Source organism: Leptodactylus fuscus, chromosome 6 (genome assembly GCF_031893055.1).
Source record: "Leptodactylus fuscus isolate aLepFus1 chromosome 6, aLepFus1.hap2, whole genome shotgun sequence".
In the NCBI taxonomy this organism is placed as follows: Eukaryota; Metazoa; Chordata; class Amphibia; order Anura; family Leptodactylidae; genus Leptodactylus; species Leptodactylus fuscus.
The window spans coordinates 22,223,413-22,247,924 of NC_134270.1; the positions used below are offsets into that span (position 1 = coordinate 22,223,413).

At 47.8% G+C, this 24,512-nt stretch overlaps 2 protein-coding genes across 2 annotated transcripts in view; both read right to left on the minus strand.

Moving 5' to 3' along the window:
• Nucleotides 1–1,339: 1,339 nt before the first annotated feature.
• On the minus strand, nucleotides 1,340–8,925 carry SCO1 (synthesis of cytochrome C oxidase 1). The gene is made up of 7 exons (XM_075278416.1): nucleotides 8,799–8,925; nucleotides 4,372–4,482; nucleotides 4,043–4,133; nucleotides 3,396–3,593; nucleotides 2,092–2,184; nucleotides 1,891–2,006; nucleotides 1,340–1,637 (listed from the first exon to the last, which is right to left on the minus strand). The coding sequence occupies exons 1-7, from the start codon at nucleotides 8,877–8,879 to the stop codon at nucleotides 1,503–1,505; spliced, it is 825 nt and encodes a 274-aa protein (XP_075134517.1). The 5' UTR covers nucleotides 8,880–8,925; the 3' UTR covers nucleotides 1,340–1,502.
• Nucleotides 8,926–20,329: 11,404 nt separating this feature from the next.
• The window catches only part of LOC142210411 (ABC-type organic anion transporter ABCA8-like), a 34,056-nt gene continuing 29,873 nt past the window's right edge, over nucleotides 20,330–24,512 (minus strand). Inside the window, exons 32-38 of the mRNA XM_075279522.1 lie at nucleotides 23,937–24,031; nucleotides 23,562–23,681; nucleotides 22,998–23,138; nucleotides 22,841–22,920; nucleotides 22,665–22,720; nucleotides 21,669–21,765; nucleotides 20,330–20,704 (exon numbers count right to left, since the gene is read on the minus strand). Coding sequence (XP_075135623.1) covers nucleotides 21,676–21,765; nucleotides 22,665–22,720; nucleotides 22,841–22,920; nucleotides 22,998–23,138; nucleotides 23,562–23,681; nucleotides 23,937–24,031 — 582 coding nt within the window. The 3' untranslated portion in view covers nucleotides 20,330–20,704; nucleotides 21,669–21,675. The remainder of the gene's footprint in view (nucleotides 20,705–21,668; nucleotides 21,766–22,664; nucleotides 22,721–22,840; nucleotides 22,921–22,997; nucleotides 23,139–23,561; nucleotides 23,682–23,936; nucleotides 24,032–24,512) is intronic.

Consider the following 24,512-nt stretch of genomic DNA (forward strand, 5'->3'; position numbering starts at 1 on the left):
GATAATACTCATTTTCTTCCAGAAAATGATTGCAAACACAGATTCTTTGGTATTATTATCTTCATTTAATTTGTCTTCAATGGAAAACCACAAAAAGAATTGTCAAAAAGCCAAATTGGATATAATTCTATACCAAACATAAAAAAAGGGGTGGACAAAAGTATTGGCACTGTTTGAAAAATTATGTGATGCTTCTCTAATTTGTGTAATTAACAGCACCTGTTACTTACCTGTGGCACCTAACAGGTGGTGGCAATAACTAAATCACACTTACAGCCAGTTGAAATGGATTAAAGTTGACTCAACCCCTGTCCTGTGTCCTTGTGTGTACCACATTGAGTGAATGAAAAGGGACTGCACGGTAGGATACCCAGGAAGACTCCACTTCTTACCCAGAGACATAAAAAAAATCAGGCTGGAGTTTGCCAAAACTTACCTGAGAAAGCCAAAAACGTTTTGGAAGATGTTCTCTGGTCAGATGAGACAAAAGTAGAGCTTTTTGGGAAAAGGCATCAACATAGAGTTTACAGGGAAAAAAAAGAGGCCTTCAAAGAAAAGAACACGGTCCCTACAGTCAAACATAGCAGAGGTTCCCTGATGGTTTGGGGCTGCTTTGCTGCCTCTGGCACTGGACTGCTTGACTGTATGCATGGCATTATGAAGTCTGAAGACTACCAACACATTGTGCAGCATAATGTAGGGCCCAGTGTGAGAAAGCTGGGTCTCCCTCAGAGGTCATGGGTCTTCCAGCAGGACAATGACCCAAAACACACTTCAAAAAGCACTAGAAAATGGTTTGAGAGAAAGCACTGGAGACTTGTAAAGTGGCCAGCAATGAGTCCAGACCTGAATCCCATAGAACACCTGTGGAGACATCTCAAAATGGCAGTTTGGAGAAGGCCCCCTTCACATCTCAGGGACCTGGAGCAGTTTGCCAAAGAAGAATGGTCTAAAATTCCAGCAGAGCATTGTAAGAAACTCATTGATGGTTACCTGAAGCGGTTGTTCACAGTTATTTTGTCTAAAGGTTGTGCTACCAAGTACTAGGCTGAGGGGGCCAATACTTTTGTCCGGCCCATTTTTGGAGTTTTGTGTAAAATGATCATTGATTTAATTTTTTTTTTCATTCTCTTTTGTGTTTTTTCATTGCAAGCAAAATAAATGAAGATATTAATACCAAAGAGTTTGTGCTTGTAATCATTTTCTGGAAGAACACAAGTATTATCTGACAGAATTGCAGGGGTGCCAATACTTTTGGCCAACACTGTATGTACAAGAATAAATCTACTATTAGAAAGGAGCTAAAAATCAAGGTATATTGCTGTAGAAGAATCACACATTTGGATCTTTTCCATTTAATTAGATTCATCATTTACAATCACCACTTATAATAGCAGCAAATATATATGTAAAAAAAAATAGAATATAGAGTGTAAACCAGCAGCCGCCACCTTGAAATGGGAAGGCCTAGTCCGGAGTAAAGATGGAGGATGGGGGTGGAGCTATCGCCCTTGCTGGAATCGCTTCATATGAAGAGCTATAGAGGCCGTAATTTCCAAACTTGTCTTATTTTGTCCATAATAATCTACAAAGCTGCCGTCTGGTCCCACAAGATACATGACAATGGTATGGTCCACCTGTGGGGGGAGAAGGGATATGACTACATTCTGAATGGGAACATTCAATATTTACATTTCATTAATCTTGGCACAGTGATGGGAAGAGGAAAAAAATATGAGGAGGGAGAATAATATTTTCTACTGGAAATGTAAAGCAGCTATGCCTTCCAATGGGCAAGGCATGATTTAAAGGGACGGTACCGTTCTGAACAACGCCAGGCATCCTCATCGAGCTCCATAGTGACCCTGCAGACATGGCCGAAATACTCACTATATAGTCACTGTCATCATCCTTTGGTCCTGGGCTGTAGTACACCCGGTAAGCCTTGGCCACTTTTTCGATCTGCCCCACGGTACCAGTCAGACCCACCAGTTTTGGGGAGAATTCTGAAGGGAAAGCAAGATGGCATGGATTCAGATTTACAGCAACAGAAAGTTCAGCGAGTAATGACCGTCGTCATCTCTATCCTACCTTTAATATATTTGGCGACTGCATCTTTGTCATCCCGTTCAGGATCCACAGTGATGAAGACTGGAGTCAGGTCGGGGACTTCTTTAAGGGTATCTGCAAACATTACGTCGGGCATGAATATTAATGAAAAGATTCCTGTAGCAGGGAGCCTTTAAAGGGATCCTATCATTAAAATGCTATTTTTTCTCACTAACACGTAGGAATAGTCTTAAGAAAGGCTTCTTTAGATTTCTTTGCCACGCCGCTGTTTGGTAGAAAACATGGTTTTCTTTTGTATGCAAATGAGCTCTCTCGCAGCACTGGGGGCGGTCCTCAGCACTGGGGGCTTCTCCAATGCTGCAAGAGAACCCTCCAGCGTCTTTTTCCGGCACTGGGTTCAAACTTCTACGCATGCGCAGTCGGCTCTGCCATCGGGCCTTGGGCAGAGCCGACTGCACATGCCCGCGGCCATTTTTTGTGGCCACTTACACATTAAGCTGGGGTAAGCGGCCACAAGAAAATGGCCGCGGACATGGGCAGTCGGCTCTGCCCGGAGCCTGACTGCAGAGCCGACTGCGCATGCCTAGAAGTTTGAAGCCAGCGCCAGAAGACGACACAGGGAGAGGCTGTTCCAGAAGTAGATGGAGACGGCACTAGAGAGTTCTCTCGCAGCATTGGGGACGCCCCCAGTGCTCTTTGAGTTCTGAGGACCGCCCCCAGTGCTGCGAGAGAGCTCATTTACATACTGAAGAAAACTGGGATTTCTACTGAACGGCGGCGCGGAGAAGACATTTAAAGGTAAGAGAAGAATAGCCTTTCTTAAGGCTATTCCTACGTGTTAGTGAGAAAAAATAGCATTTTAATGATTGAATCCCTTTAAATGGGCTTTTCAGGACTTACATTTTGATGACTTATCAATACATGACCAGCAGGGCTCCGACAACCAAGACCTTCACCGATCAGTTGTATAAGAGGCCACAGCGCCGTACATTGTATAGAGGCTGTGCTTGCTTTTGCAACTCAGTCCCATTTACTTGAATGGAACAGCGTTGCTGCGTCACCATGTGACTGAAGAATGTGATGTCATCAGGCAGTAAGAGGTTTCTTCAAACACTTGATCAACATGGGTCCCTGATTTTGGACCCCCATGAATTATATACTGATGCCCTATAGATAAACCATCAATACGTAAGCCCTGGAAAACCCCTAAAAACATTAATATATTCAGCAGTTTTAGGAAAGCTGGGTGACCAAAAATAAGGCTGTTTAGGAATCTGGGAAAACTGAGTGACAACGCAGGTCAGCTGTCAAACTCGGAGATTTACCAATCTCATCCACGACTTGTATCATCTTCTCGATCTCTTCGGGGCAGATGTCAGGACAGTGAGTGAACCCGAAATACAGTAGAACCCATTGGCCCAGAAAGTGCTGATCCGTCTTAGGGAGACCATTGTGATCGATTAAAGAGAACGGACCGCCGAGTAATGGCTTCCCCAGTGACCGCGTCTTCTCCCGCTCAATTTCTGCAACAGGAAAGAAGAAAAAACATTACTATATTATTAGGTCACACAATGTCCGTGGATGCCATTCTACTAAGACTACTAACTGGCACCACTGGAACGGAGAAGAAAGGGAAGGTGCACAAAGATTTGGAGACACCCGGTTATGCCAGCCAGAATGACAGTGGTTGGATCTAGTAGATGGACTAAGATGGCAAACCTAAGGGCCTTTGTTAGGCCCCCCCCCCAGCTGTTACAGAAACCCATCTGTATCCTGTGATTGCACCACTATGGAACAGTGGGGGAAGGTAAAAGGTACATGGGTGTGGGTTTTTTATTGGTGCAGGAACATCTAAGGGTTAAACAGCTAGGATTGGAGCTCCATTACAGCTGATAAAACTAAGAGCATGCAGCAGACGTCTTAGCTGCCGTCTATATGATAAGCCCCCTCCCCTGCCGCATCATGGACTCACTCTCTTCTTTCTCCTTTTTGATGTATTTCATGCCGGCCATCAGAGCTCCGCCCACCGCTACAGTGATCGCCAGAGACTTCCAGGATACCGGCTACTAGGACGGAAGGCACATAGGATTAGACAGCAGGAACAAGGGAGATCCTTTGACAAAATTGTTGGAGCCAGAGACTGCGGCCTTTAATCGGTGCCGGCGGCAGGAGAAGCAGACACTATGGCGGAGCACCAACTTCATGTGTCACTAACACAGGCACAGAGAATACAGAGAAATAACATTCAGTGGAGAGAGTCGTCCACCATGATGAATCACTCCCATCGTGTTTTATTCTCACCCCTGCTTTTGACTCCTGCCGCTTGTATCCTGGAGGGGGTGGGGGCAGTGTACTCAGCGATCGTGCAGAACGGGCGCCGCTCCACCATGTGTTACCCCAAATATTAACATTCTGAAAGAAACAATGAAAAAAATGGTCAATTGTGAATAAGGGAGACAGGATATATTGGGGAGAGGGTCAGTGATGATGGGGTGTAGTACATAGTAGAGAAGGGGAGAGGATCACTGATGGAAGTTGTAAAATACACTGCTAAAAAAAAATTATGGGAACACTATAATACCAGTTACAAAACGTTATTCATTACAAAGTGTGTTGTGAACAATAAAACAAAAATGATCAATGTAAATGAATATCCCATGGAGGTCTGGATCTGGAGGTTTGGAACGATACTCAAAATCAAATTCCAGGCAGATCCAACTTTAGTGGAAATACATCAAGAACAAGGAAATGTGGCTGAGTACAGTGTATGGCCTCCATGTGCCTATATGTCCTCCCTACAGCGCCTAGATGTTCTAGATGCGGATGTTTTCCTGAGGGATCTCCTCCCAAACCTGGAATAAAGCATCTGCCAACTCCTGGACAGTCTGTGGTGCAACGTGGCGTTGGTGGATGAAATGAGACATGATGTCCCCAATGTGCTCTATTGGATTTAGGTCTGAGGAGCAGGCGGGCCAATCCATAGCACCAATGCCTTCACATACTGACACACTACAGTCACATGAGGTCTGGCATTGTCATGTATCAGAAGGAACCATAGACCCACTGCACCTGGATATGGTCTTACAATGGGTCTGAGGATCTCATCCCGGCACCTAATGGCAGTCATGGTACCTCTGGCTAGTTTATGGAGGGCTGTACGCCCCTCCAAAGAAATGCCACCCCACACCATTACGGACCCTCTTCAAAAACGGGCATGCTGGAGGATGTTGCAGGGAGCAGAACGTTCTCCACGACGTCTCCAGACTCTATTACATCTGTCACATGCTCATCGTGAACCTGCTCTCATTCGTGAAGAGCATAGGGTGCCAATGTTGAATCTGCCAATCTTGGTGTTCTCTGGTAGATGCCAATTGCCCTGCACAGTGTTGGACTGTAAGCAGAACACCCACTTGTGGACATCGGGCCCTCATAAAGTCTGTTTCTGACAGTTTGAGCAGACATATGGATGTTGGTGGCCTGCTGGAGGTCATTTTCAGGGCTCTTGCACTCCTCCCCTGTTCCTCCTTGCACAAAGGCGGAGGTAGCGATCCTGATGCTGGGTTGTTGCCCTCCTACGACCCCTCCACCTCTCCTGGTGTACCGGCTTTTCTCTTGATATCTGCTCCATGCTCCAGACACTTAGCCTTAATGTGCCATCCTGGATGAGCTGCACAACCCGAACATCATCTGTGTATCGTACACACCACCTCATCCTACCTCTAGGGGGCAGAGCAACGATAAAACGCAAAAGTGACCAAAAAGGATGAGAAGAGAGAAATGTACACAGAAGTGTCAGTGACTTGGAGTTACATTGTGTGGTTCCTATATAGTTTTTTGAGCAGTGTATATTCGGGACGACGATTCACTGATGAGGGGTTTAGAATATATTGGGGAGAGGGTTACTGATGATGGGGTGTACCGATATATTAGGAAAAGGGTCTCTGATGATGAGATGTACAATATATTGGGGAGGGAGGTCATTGACAGGGGGGTTGTAGGATACAATGGAGAGGGAGTTGCTGATAAATGTGGTGTAGGATATATTCAGGAGGGGGTAGCTAATGATGGGGTGTCGGATACACGGTACTTGGATGGCGGTTCACTAACGATAATAGTAGAGAATATATTGAGGAATGGGGGGTGTCACTGATAATGGAGTTGTAGGATATATTAGGGAGAAGTCACCTATTGGGGGCTGCACAATATAATGAGGATAGGGATGCAGATTGGGAAGAGGTGGTCACTGATGAGTGTATACAGAATATATTGGGGGGGTCGCTGACGGTAGGTGTAGAAAATATTGGGTCAGGTAATAATATTTTAGCCTGGACAACCCCTTTAAAATAGGCCTCTAACCCATGTAACCCCTTTGAGCCCTATATAGTAATAGTGCCCATCTCTGCAGAGTATACAGCGATGAAGCCTTCTTAGTACCTCTGCACAGTATAATGCCCTACTGGTGCCCCCACACAGTGCAATGTACCTACAGTGCTCCTCTGCCAACCATACAGGGAGGTGTAGGGGACCGCAGAAAACTCTCCCTCCATACTAGATCACAATGATTGTGTCAGAGAGATACACTGACCTCCTGACCATTACCCCTTCTGCACTGATGTACTGAGGTAGTGGAAAGGAGATAAACACCCCCATATATCAGGTATCTGGAGATTCAGAAGGTAAATACCCCCCATAGATCTGTATCTTGAGGGGGGTGGGAGGTTAAATCCCTTACAGATGATATATGTGAGGTGAATACCTCTTGTAAATCAGATATCTAGGTTAAGTGGAATAGATACCTATCAGGCCAACCATGTCCACCTGTACGCTCTCCTCAGCCAATCACAATCAGCCCTCGCCTATTTTAGTCTTCTCTGTCCTCTGCTCTTGTGCTGCAGACTCTGCGAGGGTTCGGTATAACTTCATGGCTGTCAATGCCCATTTATTGACCTGGGCTTGTTTATTGCCTTGTATATTTCCTGATCCTGTTCTGCGGCCTCCCATGTGTGATCTCTGCCTGTCCTTGACTTGAGAGACTCAGGTGCCTGCCCTGATCCTTTGGCTTGCCTACGACCTTGCTTATCTGCCCCCTACTTTCGGTCTGTACTTGTCTATCCTTTGCCTAACCCCCTGGTGCTTTGCACTAGAGTCTGTTTGGTCCCTGATTCACCACCATCTACGTCGGGCCCAGTCCAGGAGGGACTGACCTGGTAGTCTCCCGGCAGCGAAGACCCCATCCCCATACAGGGGTAAATGGTGACGACCATGGGATAAATGGGATAATGCGAGGTAAATACCCCTCACAGATCAAGTATCTGGATAATGTGAAATAAATACCCCTCATAGATCAAGTATCTGGGATAATGTGAGGTAAATGCCCCTCACAGATATAGTATCTGGGATAATGTGATGTAAATACCCCCCACAGATATAGTATCTGGGATAATGTGAGGTAACTGCCCCTCATAGATCAAGTATCTGCGATAATGTGAGGTAAATGCCCCCCACAGATATAGTATCTGGGATAATGTGATGTAAATACCCCTCATAGATATAGTATCTGGGATAATGTGATGTAAATACCCCTCATAGATATAGTATCTGGGATAATGTGATGTAAATACCCCCCACAGATATAGTATCTGGGATAATGTGATGTAAATACCCCTCATAGATATAGTATCTGGATAATGTGAGGTAACTGCCCCTCATAGATATAGTATCTGGGATAATGTGATGTAAATACCCCTCATAGATATAGTATCTGGGATAATGTGATGTAAATACCCCTCATAGATATAGTATCTGGATAATGTGAGGTAACTGCCCCTCATAGATATAGTATCTGGGATAATGTGATGTAACTGCCCCTCATAGATATAGTATCTGGGATAATGTGAGGTAAATACCCCTCATAGATATAGTATCTGGATAATGTGAGGTAAATGCCCCTCATAGATATAGTATCTGGGATAATGTGAGGTAAATACCCCTCATAGATATAGTATCTGGATAATGTGAGGTAAATACCCCTCATAGATATAGTATCTGGGATAATGTGAGGTAAATGCCCCTCATAGATATAGTATCTGGGATAATGTGAGGTAAATACCCCTCATAGATATAGTATCTGGGATAATGTGAGGTAAATGCCCCTCATAGATATAGTATCTGGGATAATGTGAGGTAAATACCCCTCATAGATATAGTATCTGGGATAATGTGAGGTAAATACCCCTCATAGATATAGTATCTGGGATAATGTGAGGTAAATACCCCTCATAGATATAGTATCTGGGATAATGTGAGGTAAATGCCCCTCATAGATATAGTATCTGGGATAATGTGAGGTAAATACCCCTCATAGATATAGTATCTGGATAATGTGAGGTAAATACCCCCCACAGATATAGTATCTGGGATAATGTGACGTAAATACCCCTCATAGATATAGTATCTGGGATAATGTGATGTAAATGCCCCTCATAGATATAGTATCTGAGAACAAGTGAGGTAAATGCCTCTCCTATTAGGTAGCTGTGCCTAGATGTATATGGGTAGATTTGGAGGGGTGTAGTGTTTGGATGTGGGGTATTTGGAGACAGAGTGTAATGTTGGGGTGTAGGATATATTTGGAGAGCTGGGGGTGAAGGATATCTGAAGGAGGGGTGTAGTGTGACATTGCAGGAGGGGGGAGGGGTGCGATGTTGGGGTGATCGGCCGGGACTCACCCCTCCGCAGGAAACCGGCAGACCCCGCGTTATTCCCTTTGGGAAAAGCCGACAGCAGAAGAGCACAGACTGCGCCGCCATGACAGTGACCTCCAGCCTCACATGATCCGCACTTCCGGTGTGCTCTCATCACAGTTCGGCAGAAACCTCGGCAGACACTGCTGTGGTGCCGGCTCATGGCGGCCGTGTCAGGAGAGCTGAGAGACTGCGGAGTGACAAGTGCACAACACACATAGGTCAGGGGAACCGGGAAATACTCGGCAGACATAATGTGTCCTTCTAGTGAGGGTATATGGGTTATATGGAGTAACTACTCGTCATAGAGAAGGAATATGGGGAATAGACTATCAGAGATTAAGTATCTGGAGATATGTGAGGTAAATTCCCCTCATAGATTAGGTATCAGGATAGATGTGTGGTAAATATTCCTCACAAATTAGGTATCTGGCAGTATGTGAGGTAAATAACCCTTGTAGATCAGGTATCTGGCAGCATGTGATAGTGATAGCCTTCATATCTGGAAATATGTCAGGTAAATACCCCTGGCAGATCAGGTAACTGGAAATATCTGAGGTAAAGTCCCCTCATAATTTGTGTATCTGGATATATGTGAGGTCAGTACCCCTCATAGATTAGGTAGCTGGGGATATAGGAGGTACATAACCCTTGTATACTAGATATGTGAGGTAAATATCCCTCCTAGAGTAGGTATTTGGATATATGTGAGGTAAATACTCCTCACAAGTTAGGTATCTGGGGATAACATGAGGTAAATGCTCATAGATCAGGTGTATAGGGGTATGTGAGGTAAGTGCTCTCATGAGTCAGATTTCTACATACCTTTGGACCACCCTGTACTCAGCTTTATTCTACAATACAAATGAAAAAATAAAAAAAAAGTTGAAAAAAAATTCAATAGCAAAGTCCCAGCGTTAGGTCCATGTCCATGTGTCCAGCAGACTTTACACACGGTACACATCCATTATTCTCAATGGGGCTATACACACATCTTCACAGACTTGCCAGCTAGACTTGCCCCTTCCAGTCTATACAGTGTTGGCCAAAAGTATTGGCACCCCTGCAATTCTGTCAGATAATACTCATGTTCTTCCAGAAAATGATTGCAATCACAAATTCTTTGGTATTATTATCTTCATTTAATTTGTCTTCAATGTAAAACCACAAAAAGAATTGTCAAAAAGCCAAATTGGATATAATTCCACACCAAACATAAAAAAGGGGGTGGACAAAAGTATTGGCACTGTTTGAAAAATCATGTGATGGTTCTCTAATTTGTGTAATTAACCGCACCTGTTACTTATCTAAGGCACCTAACAGGTGGTGGCAATAACTAAATCACACTTGCAGTCATTTGAAATAGATTAAAGTTGACTCTACCTCTCTCCCGTGTCCTTGTGTGTACCACATTGAGCATGGAGAAAAGACAGAAGACCAAAGAACTGTCTGAGGACTTGAGAAGCAAAATGGTGAGGAAGCATGAGCAATCTCAAGGCTACAAGTCCATCTTCAAAGACCTGAATGTTCCTGTGTCTACCGTGCGCAGTGTCATCAAGAAGTGTAAAGCCCATGGCACTGTGGCTAACCTCCCTAGATGTGGACGGAAAAGAAAAATTGACGAGAGATTTCAACGCAAGATTCTGCGGATGGTGGATAAAGAACCTCGACTAACATCCAAACAAGTTCAAGCTGCCCTGCAGTCCGAGGGTACAACAGTGTCACCCCGTACTATCCATCGGCATCTGAATGAGAAGGGACTGTATGGTAGGAGACCCAGGAAGACCCCACTTCTTACCCAGAGACATAAAAAGCCAGGCTGGAGTTTGCCGAAACTTACCTGAGAAAGCCAAAAGCGTTCTGGAAGAATGTTCTCTGGTCAGATGAGACAAAAGTAGGAAAAGGCATCAACATAGAGTTTACAGGAAAAAAGAGGCCTTCAAAGAAAAGAAGACGCCCCCTACAGTCAGACATGGCGAAGGTTCCCTGATGTTTTGGGGTTGCTTTGCTGCCTCTGGCACTGGACTGCTTGACCGTGTGCATGGCATTATGAAGTCTGAAGACGACCAACACATTGTGCAGCATAATGTAGGGCCCAGTGTGAGAAAGCTGGGTCTCCTCAGAGGTCAGGGGTCTTCCAGCAGGACAATGACCCAAAACACACTTCAGGTCAGCACTAGAAAATGGTGGTGAGAGAAAGCCCTGGAGACTTGTAAAGTGGCGGCAATGAGTCCAGCCCTGAATCCCATAGATCACCTGTGGGGGAGGAGAGATCTCTTGGTGGCAGTTTGGAGAAGGACCCCTTCACATCTCAGGGGGGACCTGGAGCAGTTTGCCAAAGAAGAATGGTCTAAAATTCCAGCAGAGCCTTGTAAGAAACTCATTGATGGTTACTGGAAGCGGTTGTGCGCAGTTATTGTGTCTAAAGGTTGTGCTACCAAGTATTAGGCTGAGGGGGCCAACACTTTTGTCCGGCCCATTTTTGGAGTTTTGTGTAAAATGATCAATGATTTGACTTTTTTTTCATTGCAAGCAAAATAAATGAATATATTAATACCAAAGAGTTTGTGCTTGCAATCATTTTCTGGAAGAAAATGAATATTATCTGACAGAATTGCAGGGGTGCCAATACTTTTGTCCAACACTGTAGGACTCACATGCAACAGACAGCTCTGGATGTGTAGTACATTTTTCACGAATCCATCCTTATGAGGCGCTATAGATAAATCTTTATTATTCTATCATGAAAACGTTTGCTTCTTTGTACAAGATCTCCGCTTACTGTCAGTGAATGCTTGTGGCCACCATTGTAGACTGCCCTATGTTAATTCCGTGCTGTAATTCCATGTATTGTAACTAACCCCTCAGCTCTGTAACCAGGATTGATCTATACACAGAACTGGAAAGAGAAATGTATGAGAAACTAAGCTGTATTGTCAGAAGGTTTATTGATTGACAAGGGGCCCCACAACACCCCCATTTTGGGGCCCCTTGTTCATTCCCATTTAGTCTATACTATACGTGCTATATACGGGTGTGATTTCTCCATCCATGTCTGACAAGTGTCTTATGTGCAGATTTTGCAGGGGCAGAGCGAAGATGGCAATTTCCTGCTCTTGCTTCATCTCCATGACATCGACTCTACGTCCTCAGAGATCCCTGAAATACAGACGTGACCATTGGTCCACATATATACCGGAAGGGTCTGATCATCGGGATATCCTGACTGTGGAGAATCACATGGTACAATTTCTATAATCCAGGACCAGTAGGACATAGTAGGTGCCGGATTATTGACTGTTCTGGATTATTTGATTGTGGATTATGGGAATTTGGCTGTAAATAAATTTTTCTGATTTAAAATGAACTGCTATGCAGATACTTCAGTTCTGTCCTTATTCCAGGGAATTCTAGTTCTAGTTTTCTATAAAACTAGAATCTACTTGATCGTTTTCTGGACCAGGACTGATCTCAGGACACTACACAGTTTAGGCCTTCATCACTTGTTCTGGATTTTATATGGATTTCAGTGTGAATTCGGTGCTGGTATCTCTATCTAGCGGTCAGTTTGTAGAAAACAGCAGATTACTGACAATGCCTGACTTAGTTTATATGAATAACTTTGGAGAAATTCCTTAACTGTTTTTTCCAGGCTTATAAATTGATGACTTCTGCCTTATTTGAAGATCGGTGGGGTCCGACACTTGGAACTGATCATCTGTTTGCAGAGACTGCAGCGTTTGGATGAGCCCTCTGACTTCTTCGTGTAATACCAAGCAGAGGGCTACACATCGTACAGTGGCTGGGCTTGGTATTGCAGCTCAGCCCTGTTTCTTTGAATGAGGCTGAAAAATACCTGCCTGATATAGACAATATTAAAATATAGTTTATTAATTTCAATTAAAATGTATTCAAATCATCCACCCAACAAAGAGCGTAGTGGGGGTGTATCAAGCTACCTCAAAAAGTACTTATTGCAGGGTGACCTCTGGTTACACAGACCACTCTCCCCCCTGCGGTATATATTCGAGGGCAAATGTTGACTAGCTGTCTGCAGTTCGGGGATCGTAGAGGTAAAACTCATCCAGACCCTCCAATCTACAAGACACGGTGTCCGCTTAAGCTGTTCTCATCAGTATCGTACATGATACCGCTATATAGCATCGTACAGTACTACATGTGTAGCATATAACATAATACATACACGTGTGTACACCATATATAGACACACCTAGGTCGGGCTGTGAAAATATAGAAGAGCTGGTGCTTTACTGATGCCACAAGCCTATACATGGCACCTTATAGGAGAGGAAGCAGGACAGGCCCCATATTGTACAGCCTCGCTGCTCTTACTCCAGCTCCATCCATCCACAGACTCTCCAGGCTCACACCTAAACTTCTCATCCCCCCTTTATACTTGATGTTATTTCTCTGAATTGTGTATTCTAAGACAAAAAGCAATAAAAACTCCAATATCAGCATGAAAAACGGAATCACTTTATTATGAACATGACTAGAAGAATGTCATGGACCGCAAATATCCTGCACTGATGTGACAATACCACAAGTTGGCGCTCCATGCCTGCCAAACAGTGCAGTAAAGCGATCCAAAGATCCAAAGGTCACAAGTGGCTGATAAGGCATACATGTTACAGGGCATGCCTGCCAAACAGTGCAGTAAAGCGATCCAAAGGTCACAAGTGGCTGATAAGGCATACATGTTACAGGGCTGGTGTGGTATGTGCTATACTACAGCAGTACCCGCAGACCCATAGAAGTGAATAGAGTGCTGCTTATACAAGTGCACTGGCGCTCTATTCAGAAGGAGGCTCTAGTTGGTCCCACATCCCCCCGATCACTGGGAGAAGCAGCGACTGGGCTCCAGTGATTTAACACTGGTCCTAGATAGCTCTGGACTGTATAAGGAAAGGGCTTTGGACTCATTGGCTGATTTCAGATGGTATTTTGAAAATATTGGTGACGTTCTGGCAATAGTCCATAAAAAGGGGGCACGTAGGCGGGTTACCTTCTACCAGGACGTGGTGAGAGGAACAGGACCTGCTATGGCGGACTCTTTGGAGCTCTTGGTGCGGGAGAGGGTAGCTAGCCAGGGCCCTGGCTGGTTGCTCAGCCTCCTTCAACAGACGTGCGATTCGGGGGTCGGCGGGTCGGTGTCCAGGGCTGATGGCCGGCCACAGCGGGTATCTCGCCCGCCATCACGGCTGAGTCCCAGCCCGCCTGCAGGTGGAGGCTCGAGGACATCCAGGCAGCGGAGGGAGAACAGACCTCGCGGCGGGCAGTCGGCGTCCACCAGCGGCGGAACAGGTGAGCGCTCCGGCCGGGTTGCGCAGCGTGCCCGGGGGGGTGGGGCGGGAGGGGGGGGTCCCCAGCACCGGCTCAGCTTACCTCTGCTGTCCCCAAAATGGCCGCCGCCACGCGGCCTGCATCTTCGGCGGTTGCGGCTGCTCCCGTGGGCGGGGCTTCCCCTCTGCTGTTCGATGACGCGCCGCCGGGCGGAGCTTCCCTGGCGGGCGTCATCGCGGCGGCCGGATGTGACGGGCCGGAAGGGGCGGGGCTTCGCGACGTGCCCGCCGGAGCTGCCGAGGACGCGGCTCCGGCTGTTTTTCCTCCTCCCCCTGCGGCTGCTGGCTCCCTGAGCTATGGAGCGGTGAATGTTTCGGCTGAAGCCCTTTCAGCCGTGCAGGTCCATGTAAGTGACATGGGCAGAGCGGGGCAAGGGGGCGTGGCTTCCGGGTCTGGTGGGGGGGCGGGCCCCAGTGCGGTTGCGGCGGTTACTGTGGAAGGGGTGGGATGTCAGGTGGCGTCCGGGGGTCCCACAGGTCACAGGGGTCGGAGAGTCACCCGAGGGTTGCGTTCCGCCCCTCACCTTTCAGCGGAACATTTGCGGGGGGGGGACTGGGGGCGGGGTTTTCGGGGCTCGCGGCATCCCTCTTACGTTTCCTCTTTTTCTGAGTCTTCTTCATCAGAAGACGACAGGTACCGCCGCGGAAGTGGGCGGCACTTGGATTCTTCAAGGAGACACAGCAGCCGGAGAAGTTCTCGCAGTCGCAGGAGTCGGACAAGGCATCGCACCCCGCGCAGTCGTTCGTCCTCCAGGTCCAGGCGGAGCTACAGTCATTCAGACCGAAGGCTGCGGGACGGGTCGCATCGGACCTCTTCGCATCGGGAGAGTCGTCGTCGATCTCCAGTGGAAGGCCGTCCGGAGAGGGCTACATCATCTTCGGCTGGACTTCAACGCCAGGATGCACAGCCTCTACCGACCGCTCCTGTCCCGGCTGCTCCTCTTCCGGCCCATCCGGGGCCGCAACCCGGTGAGTACGCCTGCCGTTCGGCTTGGGCACCTCACGCCGCACCTACACAGACACTTACACCTGGACAGGATCTTTCTTCTTTTCTTAGACAGTTGTTAGAGGTTTCGGGTAGTTCTCAGGGTAGGGCGGACGCGGTGTCCGCTGCCGCACCCGGGGGGGGTTCCCCCACTCCGGCCGTGGATTTGGTTTCGAGTTGTATGCTCCGGGACACTATGTTCTGCGGAGTTGCTCCGCTAGGGACGCACGTCCCGGCGGATGTTAGGGACAAGATAGTCAAGGGTGAGTTCGTAGATATCTGGTCCTTATTGTCGGCAGACCACATTGCCGTCGATAAGGAGCGGACATTTGAGAAAGGGTCAGAGCGTAAACAGAGAGTGGCGAAGACGTTTGGGAACTGGCTGCAGGCCTTCGCTACTCTTGCTTATATCGTATGCCAGGCTTCCCCGATGAAAGGCCCCGAGCTTTTTGTTTATATGGATACGGTTTACAGTGCGTATAAGCTGCACGGGGGTTCAGCCTGGTAGCGGTACGACGAGGAGTATCGTCGCCGCCTGGCTTTGACCCCTGCCGTCGGTTGGACCTCTAAGGCTACCGACGTTTGGATCCAACTGATCCTTTCCCAACGTCCTCAGCGGCCCTTTCAGCCCAGTGCCGCCGTTCCGGGGCAGCAGCCCGCAGCGACGGCACAGCGCCAGAGTGGAACCTGCTGGCTCTATAATGAGGGCCATTGCCGATTCCACTCTTCCTGTCGCTTCAAACACGAGTGCTCGATCTGTGGGGGGTCGCACTCAGCTTTGCGCTGTTTCCGCCGTAACCGGCAGGGCGGGAAGCTGGGTGCTGCCGGCACCGCAGAGAACACCGGTGAACGTACGGCTGTTGGAGCAGTGGCTCGCCCTCTACCCCAGGAGGCGGGAGGCAAGCCTGCTTCTTGAGGGTTTCTCCTGCGGTTTTTACATTCCCCACGCCCCTTCTTCCGTTATGTTTCTTTCTCCTAATTTAAAATCTGTTAGAGAAAATGAGGAGATGGCGTGGGAAAAGGTTATGAAGGAGGTGATGTTGGGCCGGATGGCCGGCCCCTTTTCCGATCCCCCGCTGTCGAATTTGAGGGTCTCCCCTCTGGGTTTGGTACCTAAAAAGGAGGCGGGCAAATTTCGGCTCATACATCATCTCTCATACCCTCCCGGGTCATCGGTTAATGACGGCATCTCAAAGGAGGATGCGGCTGTGTCGTACACCTCTTTTGACAGTGCTGTTTTTCTGGTTGGCAGGGCTGGTCCGGGTGCGTTGTTGGCTAAGTCCGACATTGAGTCGGCTTTCAGACTGCTTCCGGTACACCCAGACTGTTTCCACTTGTTAGGTTGTAGGGTTAGGGATAGTTTTTTCGTCGACATGTGCCTGCCCATGGGATGCTCTATTTCCTGTTATTATTTTGAGTTGTTTAGCTCCTTTTCGGAGTGGTCTTTGAGGTATGAATCGGGCATCCCGTCGGTGTTGCATTATCTCGACGATTTCTTGTTTGTTGGTCCGGGAGGGTCGCCTGTTTGCTCGTACTTGTTAGCTACATTTCAGTCCTTGATGGCCCGGCCTGGCGTTCCCCTTTCAGCCGAGAAAACGGAGGGCCCGTCTACGCGGCTGTCCTTTCTCGGCATTGAGATAGACTCGGTTGAGATGGTTTTCAGGCTTCCGCCTGACAAGCTTGACCGTCTTCGGGGTACGGTTGAGGATTTCCTTCTCGCCAAAAGGTCACGTTGCATCAGATGCAGTGTCTCCTCGGCCTGCTGACATTCGCGTGTCGGGTGCTGCCCATGGGGCGCGCCTTTTGTCGCCGGTTGTCGCTGGCTACAAAGGGCGTGCTCCACCCCGACCATTTTATCCGCATTACGCGTGCGCTGAAGGAAGATCTGCGTGTTTGGAGCGCTTTTCTTTCTAAGTTTAATGGTCGTGCGATCTGTCAGCAGGGGGAGGTTACCAACGCTGAACTGTCCTTATTTACGGATGCTGCTGGTGGCGATGGCTTTGCGGCTGTTTTCGGGGATGAGTGGTGCAGGGGGTCTTGGCCACTACTGTGGTTCGAGACGGGCCTGGTTAGGAACATGGCCTTGTTGGAATTTTTCCCGATTGTAGCCGCAATAGAGCTTTGGGGTGATAGGATGTCCAACCGTAGGATAGTGTTCTGGTGTGATAACCTTTCTGTGGTGCAGGTCATAAACAGCCAGTCTTCTTCCTCGCCTCCGGTACTGGCGCTGCTTCGGCATTTAGTCTTGGTTTGTTTGCAGCGTAACATTTGGTTCAAAGCTCGCCATGTGCCTGGTGTGCGGAATAAGATTGCTGACGCTCTGTCTCGCTCACGTTTTCAGGTCTTCCGTGCCCTGCATCCGTCGGCGAGACTGGAGGGATGGAGTTGCCCCGATTCCTTGTGGAGCCTGGTAGGGAACAGCTGCTAGAGCTCATTCGGGGGTCTGTTTCTGCTACTACTTGGAAGAGTCATTACAGTGCTTGGGTCCTTTGGTTGTCCGTGTCTGGCGGTTCAGTACCCGCGGACGCTCCGAAGCTTCTAGATGTCTCTTTGGAGTTTCTAGCCAGATTGAGGAGTCAGGGGTCGTCTTATTGTGCGGTTGTTAAAAAGTTAGCTGGGGTTGCTTTTATGCTTAAGCTTTTTGGTCGTTTTGATATTACAAAACATTTTGCTATTAAACAAATTTTGAAGGGGTGGAAGAAGGAGAAGCGGGGAGGGGATCGGCGTCGACCGGTTTCCTTTAGTTTGTTGACGCGTTTGTTTGGGGTTTTGGAGGTAGTATGTCAGGATAGCTTTGAATTGGTTTTGCTGAGGGCCGCTTTCGCCTTAGCCTTTTTTGCGGCCCTCCGTATTGGGGAATTAGTTAGTCCAAGTAAATTTAAGCCCGGGGATTTGGGTGTGGGCGATGTGGTGGCGTCTGATAACGAGATTAAAATCTGTCTTCGTCACTCGAAAACGGATGTTTTCGGGCGGGGTACATGGATTACTATTGGCCGCACGGGGTCTGAGTTTTGCCCCGTGTTTTTGATACGGGAGTATATTGCTAGGCGTCCCGCAGGGGACGTCGTTTTGTTGCATGAGGCTGGTGCGCCCCTCACTCGCTTTCAATTCTTATCTGTTTTTCGTGCTTGTTTAGTTGCTGTGGGACTGGAGCCTCGGGACTTTGGCACCCATTCTTTTCGCATCGGAGCCGCTACAACGGCTGACGCTTGCGGCTTGGGAGATGAGGCGGTGAAACGCCTGGGGCGCTGGAGTTCCGACTGCTTTCGGTCTTACATTCGGCCCGACCTGATGACTCCCTGAGCCTCGGCGTCCGCTGAGTGCGATGGGGTGCTGATTTGGGCCTTTACATTGTTGTCTGGTGCATGCTATGTTTTCTGTTTTTCTCTTTGTGTTTTGTTTTTTCTGTAGTTAACGTTCCAGTGGTGGTGTGGCTCATTGGCCACTCTTTCCTTTATTGGGCGGAGAGGAGAGCGGCGGTTCGGCCTGGGGGTCTGCACTTCGGCCTAGACGGAGTGGAGGTTCGTTGGAGAGGTTGCCGAGGGTTACAATGGAGGCAGGTCCTACCGGATATAGTGGCCGCAAGCCGCTTGACAGCGGGTCCTGCGGTCGTTATCGTCCACGCTGGAGGTAATGATTTGGGCCATGTGAAGCTAGCGGAACTTATAACTATGATAAAACAGGACCTCCGCCGAGTTTATGATTTCTTCGGGAAGGTTGTGCTGGTATGGTCAGAGATCGTGCCTCGCCTTTGTTGGAGGGGCGCGCGAGACGTTGCCGCAATTGATAGGGCTCGGCGTGTCTTGAATATCCGGGTTTCTAAATTTGTTAGGTCTTTGGGGGGGATTGCGGTGCGGCATGTGGACTTGGAGGGTAATAACGAAAGGTTGTTGATGAGAGACGGGGTGCACCTCAATCCCATAGGTTCTGACATATTTCTTTCTGGGTTGCAAGATGGCCTGGAGAGGGCATTGATTCTTTTGTGTGGGGGGCCAACAGGCAGGTGTAGGGAGGTAGCAGTACACTGCCTGGGTCGCAGCGGAGCATTCAGGGCAAGATAAGAAGAAAGGAAAGGAAGAGCCGGAAGCGGGGCATGGACGATTCACAAGTTTGTTTACTTAACCTTTGCTATCATTTTTCTAAATAAAGCTGTGGCCTACCCCACTAATACCACACGTAAGGTTTCTGCTGGTCTTTATTGATAGCACACACATCTAAGTATAGTCACCAAGGGGTTTTATAGCATTTAGATGGGTCCAATGAGTCTAGATAGCCCTGGACTGTATAAGGAAAGGGCTTTGGACTCATTGGCTGATTTCAGATGGTATTTTGAAAATATTGGTGACGTTCTGGCAATAGTCCATAAAAAGGGGGCACGTAGGCGGGTTACTCACCTTCTACCAGGACGTGGTGAGAGGAACACCCGCCCACCCTGCCCTTCTGGTTTTGGTATCTATGGACTGGTTTTTTCTCTTTGTTGTTTTCGTCTCTTTTCTTTCAGATTTCGTTGTCACAGCTGGCGGGGGTGTCCATGCCCATTTGTTGAAGTTACGTTAACCTACATGCTCGCTGGGTCGCAGCGGAGCATTCAGGGCAAGATAAGAAGAAAGGAAAGGAAGAGCCGGAAGCGGGGCATGGACGATTCACAAGTTTGTTTACTTAACCTTTGCTATCATTTTTCTAAATAAAGCTGTGGCCTACCCCACTAATACCACACGTAAGGTTTCTGCTGGTCTTTATTGATAGCACACACATCTAAGTATAGTCACCAAGGGGTTTTATAGCATTTAGATGGGTCCAATGAGTCTCTCCTGTGGATAGGGCATACATATAATGGTACAACCCCCTTTAAGGCTTCATTACTGTACCTTCAGTATTTTATTAATCTTACTTACTTTATTATTGTTTATTTATATAGTACCATTAATTCCATGGTGCTTTACTTGTATAGCACCAGCATATTCTGCGCCTTTTACAGACATTGCCAGAACTGCCCCCTATAGGGCTCACAATCTATAGTCCCTATCAGGATATCTTTGGTGTGTGGAATAAAACCATTGGAAACAGGGAGAGACATACAAACTCCTTGCAGATGTTGTCCTTGTGCTGTAAGTGGTCAGGATCTCTGCTTGCTGTCAGTGAATACATGTGGGTGCAGCTTGGCTTGTCACAAGCGTAGTCTGTCCTTTCAGTCCTGTCCGGGTCTCTGCGCTGTTACCTCCCTCCATGTATTGTAACAAACCCCTCAGCTCTGTGAACAGGACAGATATAGAAACTGAACTGGAAACTGAAATTTATGAGAAAGTAAGCTTTATCTGCAGAAGACATTACGTAATAAGGCGGGGGGCTCATGTCCACCCCCATTTCAGGAACCCTTGTTCATTCCCATGTAGTCTATACTATACATGCTATACTGTATACGGGTGTATTATCTCCATCCATGTTTGACAAGTGTTTTATATACACATTGCAGGAGTGGAGAGAAGATGGCGGCTTCATCCTCTTGTTTCATCTTCTCTGTGACTTTATATCCTGAGAGATCCCTGAAAAACAGACGTGACCATTGGGGTAAGTGCAGACTCTGCATCTAGATATGTACACGTATATACTGGGAGGGTTTGATCATCCGAATATCCTGATCGTTTACTATCTGCGAGTGTGGAGACGTCACATGGTACAATCCTATAATCCAGCATCAGTAGGACATGAGAGGTCGATTATTCTGGTTTAGACTTTCCTAATCTAGTGTTATGTTATGGACATGTGAGAAATACACATCACAAAAATGTGACCTTTAGTTTTGCTGGGGAGACCATGGAAAGGGGGGGGGGGGGTTAATATGTGTGTCCAGCTGCTGCAGATTAACGGGGTTTTCCAGGCTTTACCAGTTGATGATGCATCTATAGGATAGAAGATAAGCAAGGGAGATAACGCCCAGGACCCCACAGATCAGCTGTTTGGCATGCTGCTTCCTCTTCACAGGACGTGTGATGTCACATGGCCCGTTCACAGCTCAGTCCTATTCAGGTGAATGAGTCTGAGCTGTGATTCCAAACACAACCACTATACAGTGTATGACACTGAACACTATGGTCTGGCTGACTATAGTAAAGCTCGGCCCCAGAACGCAGGTCATTTACTACCTGTGAGATTGTCGTGTGGGATTTTGTTTCGTATGTTTATAATGTATCCACCAGCAAAGTATTTTATATGAGATTGGTGGAGGAGCGAACTGAGGTGCTGAAAACTGCCTCCGATCACATGACTTGGGGGTCATGATGTTGCAAAAGATTTCTGACAGACCAAGTAAGTGAATAAATACTGCCTGGATAACCCCTTTAAGGCTAAGTCTCCGCATTGCATTTCGTTGCCGTGTTTTTGTAAATCTAGTAATCTGGTACAGAAATCCACCCCATGCTGGAATAAGAGGAACATGCCCAGTGACGGGTCGTAAGGTGCTGATCTCTCAGCGGACTCTCTAAGATGGAGCCAAGTATGGATTATTACCAAGTGGTCAGACAATCTCTGGTCTCAGGGACCTCCATGTAGCCGCAGTGTCCTGGTGCCAGTGCTCCTCCTGCTCTTTGGCCAACTCAAGGAAAACCTGTGGAGAAAATGTACAGGATGAAGGATTTCTGTCCTCCGCTCCCTATTGCTACTTGTGACTAGGGTGCAGCACATGCGGGCAACCCCTCAAACAGGGGTAAACACAGTCTCTCTGCTGCCTGAGGCAAAATATACAAAGGTGCCCCCCCCCCAAAAAAAAAAAAAAAAAATACTTACCCGGCTATCTTTGGTTGCATGATGGAAACCCCCTAATTAGGACACAACCCCCAATTGGCAGACCAATGGGCCCCTACATAGTATAACACCCCGCTTTTTCATCCCCCACACAGTATATGACCCCTTTTAACACCCCCCACACAGAGCAGCCAATACTTTTTTACTCCCCTGTCCACCCTCTAGTCCTGGCAGCCCCCTACTACCACCTCCAGGTTGCAAGAACACAGGGATGCGGCGCTTTCTTCAGTGTTGTGACATAAGTGTAGCACCACCTAGAGGAGACAGCAGAGGGCTGCCAGGACAGGAGCGTGGACAGGGAAGTAAAAAGTATTGGCACCTGCTTATTGCAATAACACGATTATAAAAAAAAAAAAAAATTCCGCCTCCCAGTTTATTCCATAAGGCGCTGCCTGAGGTCGCCTCATGGAAGATGCGCTCCTGCCCTCATAACTGAAGACAGCGCGCCCTCCCTACTCCCAGGAATTCATGCAAAACTGGGGAGTGTCGAGTGAAGTTGCAAAGTTTTGTGCAGAACATTTGTGAGTGCCATTATTTGTACTGCACCCCTCAGCACCTACATCAAAACTGATCACCCTCTATACATCCAACAATGCAATGCAGCAGAATTCTTGGCCTTTTGCTTTAGATTCACACTAGTGTTATAATCCCTCAGTAACAGTCTCTGTCCATCAATCTTGGTGTTACTGGTGAGGTCAGTACCTGCTCCAGGGTGGGCTGGGAGAAGCTGTACTCCTCAATGTCATGGGCGCTTCTCGCTGGAAAAGACATACAATGGTCAGTCATCTATACATGGGGAGCAAAAAGTGTCACCAGTGGCAACGGCCCAGACCTCCGCAGTACAAAGGAGACCCGGGATGTACAGAGGAGACCCTTACCTTCCTCCAGCTGAGAGAAGGCCTGAGACAAGGACTGGACGTTCTCCATAGGGATTTTATAGACCAGCAGTGAGGAGAACCTGCAGAGCAGAAATGCACATTGTCCTCCACACTGATGTGACTGCAGGGGGCGGCTCTGTGACTGTCCTCTTCTTACCTGTCCTGTCTGTCTGCCTGCGGGAACATGCGGACCACCTCCTGGTGAATGTCCTCCACCCCATGGGAATCCTTCACCTTGATCTCCAGGAGGTAACCTTTACCAAACTTACTCTTCAGCTGCTGGATGGAGCCGATACATCTGGAGACAAAGCACAGATCGGAGATCAGACAGCAGTGTAAAGTATGGGAGTTATCATTGTAGTTATCATGGTTATGTCCTGTCTCTATGTGTACATGTAGACATACTGGATATACATATACAGTAGATTGCAGATGGGAGGTCTAGGGGGCAGCAGAGGTTCCTTATACACTAGAGACGTATATATATCACCATCCAGAGAACCTTACAAGGCTGTGACACAGTAAAGTGACTTGTACATTTATCTTATGGTTATACAAGGTTTGGCGCCTCCTTAGAATGACAGCTCAGGACTCTTCCTATAGGGGGCGCTATATAAGGAGCAGCCTAGAACCTGGACCACCAGGGGAATAAACCACATGTGTAATAAGACCCCAGTGTAAGTAGTGATGGGATGTGACCCCTGATATAAGCCCCCGTCACCTGAGCTTCCCAGACACCATAATGGCGACGCGGTCACACACGGCTTCTGCCTCCTCCATGTAGTGCGTTGTCAGGATGGCTCCTCTCTCCTTGTTCCGGAAAGCTGCTCGGATGGCTCTCCTGTAATATACAAGAAGCGTCTGCCACACAGAGACCACCGACCTGATAATGGGGGGCATCGGAGATCAGTCAGCCAGCAGCTGTTACCCCAACAACACATTGCCTGGGGAAAGGGGAGACCCCGGGCACTGCTTATCTAAAGGGGAATATATATAATAGGATCTGGCTGGTAAAATCTGATCCATGTTCTGCATGGTGGTGGCCCCTGGAGAGGAAGATGTAATGAGTATGGGGGCGCTGTACCATGTGACTCACCACAGTCTCTGCTGCCCTTTGGGGTCTAGACCGGTGGACGGTTCATCCAGGAGAGCGATGGTTGGGTTACCCAGCATGCTGATGGCAAAGCAGACCTAGAGGAGGAATATACAACATGGGAGAGTATAGGATGATTATTATTATTATTTTATTATTAGAGTTTGAAAGTTGAAACTTTCAAATTGAAAAATTCAGTTTCAGGGCTCATTCACATCTGCGCCTGGCACTCCGTTATGCAGGTTTCCGTTTCCTGCATAAAAAAAGAGGCAGGATACGGAAACCTGCAGGATTCTTTCTCACCCATTCATTTGAATGGGTGAGAAAGCTGTCCAGCTGTGAGCGTTTTATGCTCTCCGCCGCAAAACCGTTTGTTTAATCCGAACACAGAGTTGGACATGCAGTACTCTGTGTCCGGATTTAAAAAAAACGGTTTCGCGGCGGAGAGCATAAAATGCTCACCGCCGCTCACGGCCAGACCCGGTCTGTGCTTTGCGTCTTCTTGCATGCAGAAGACGGAAACCACAAAACGGAGACCAAAACGCAGTTGTGAACCTAGCGTCAGGAATTTGAAGCTGA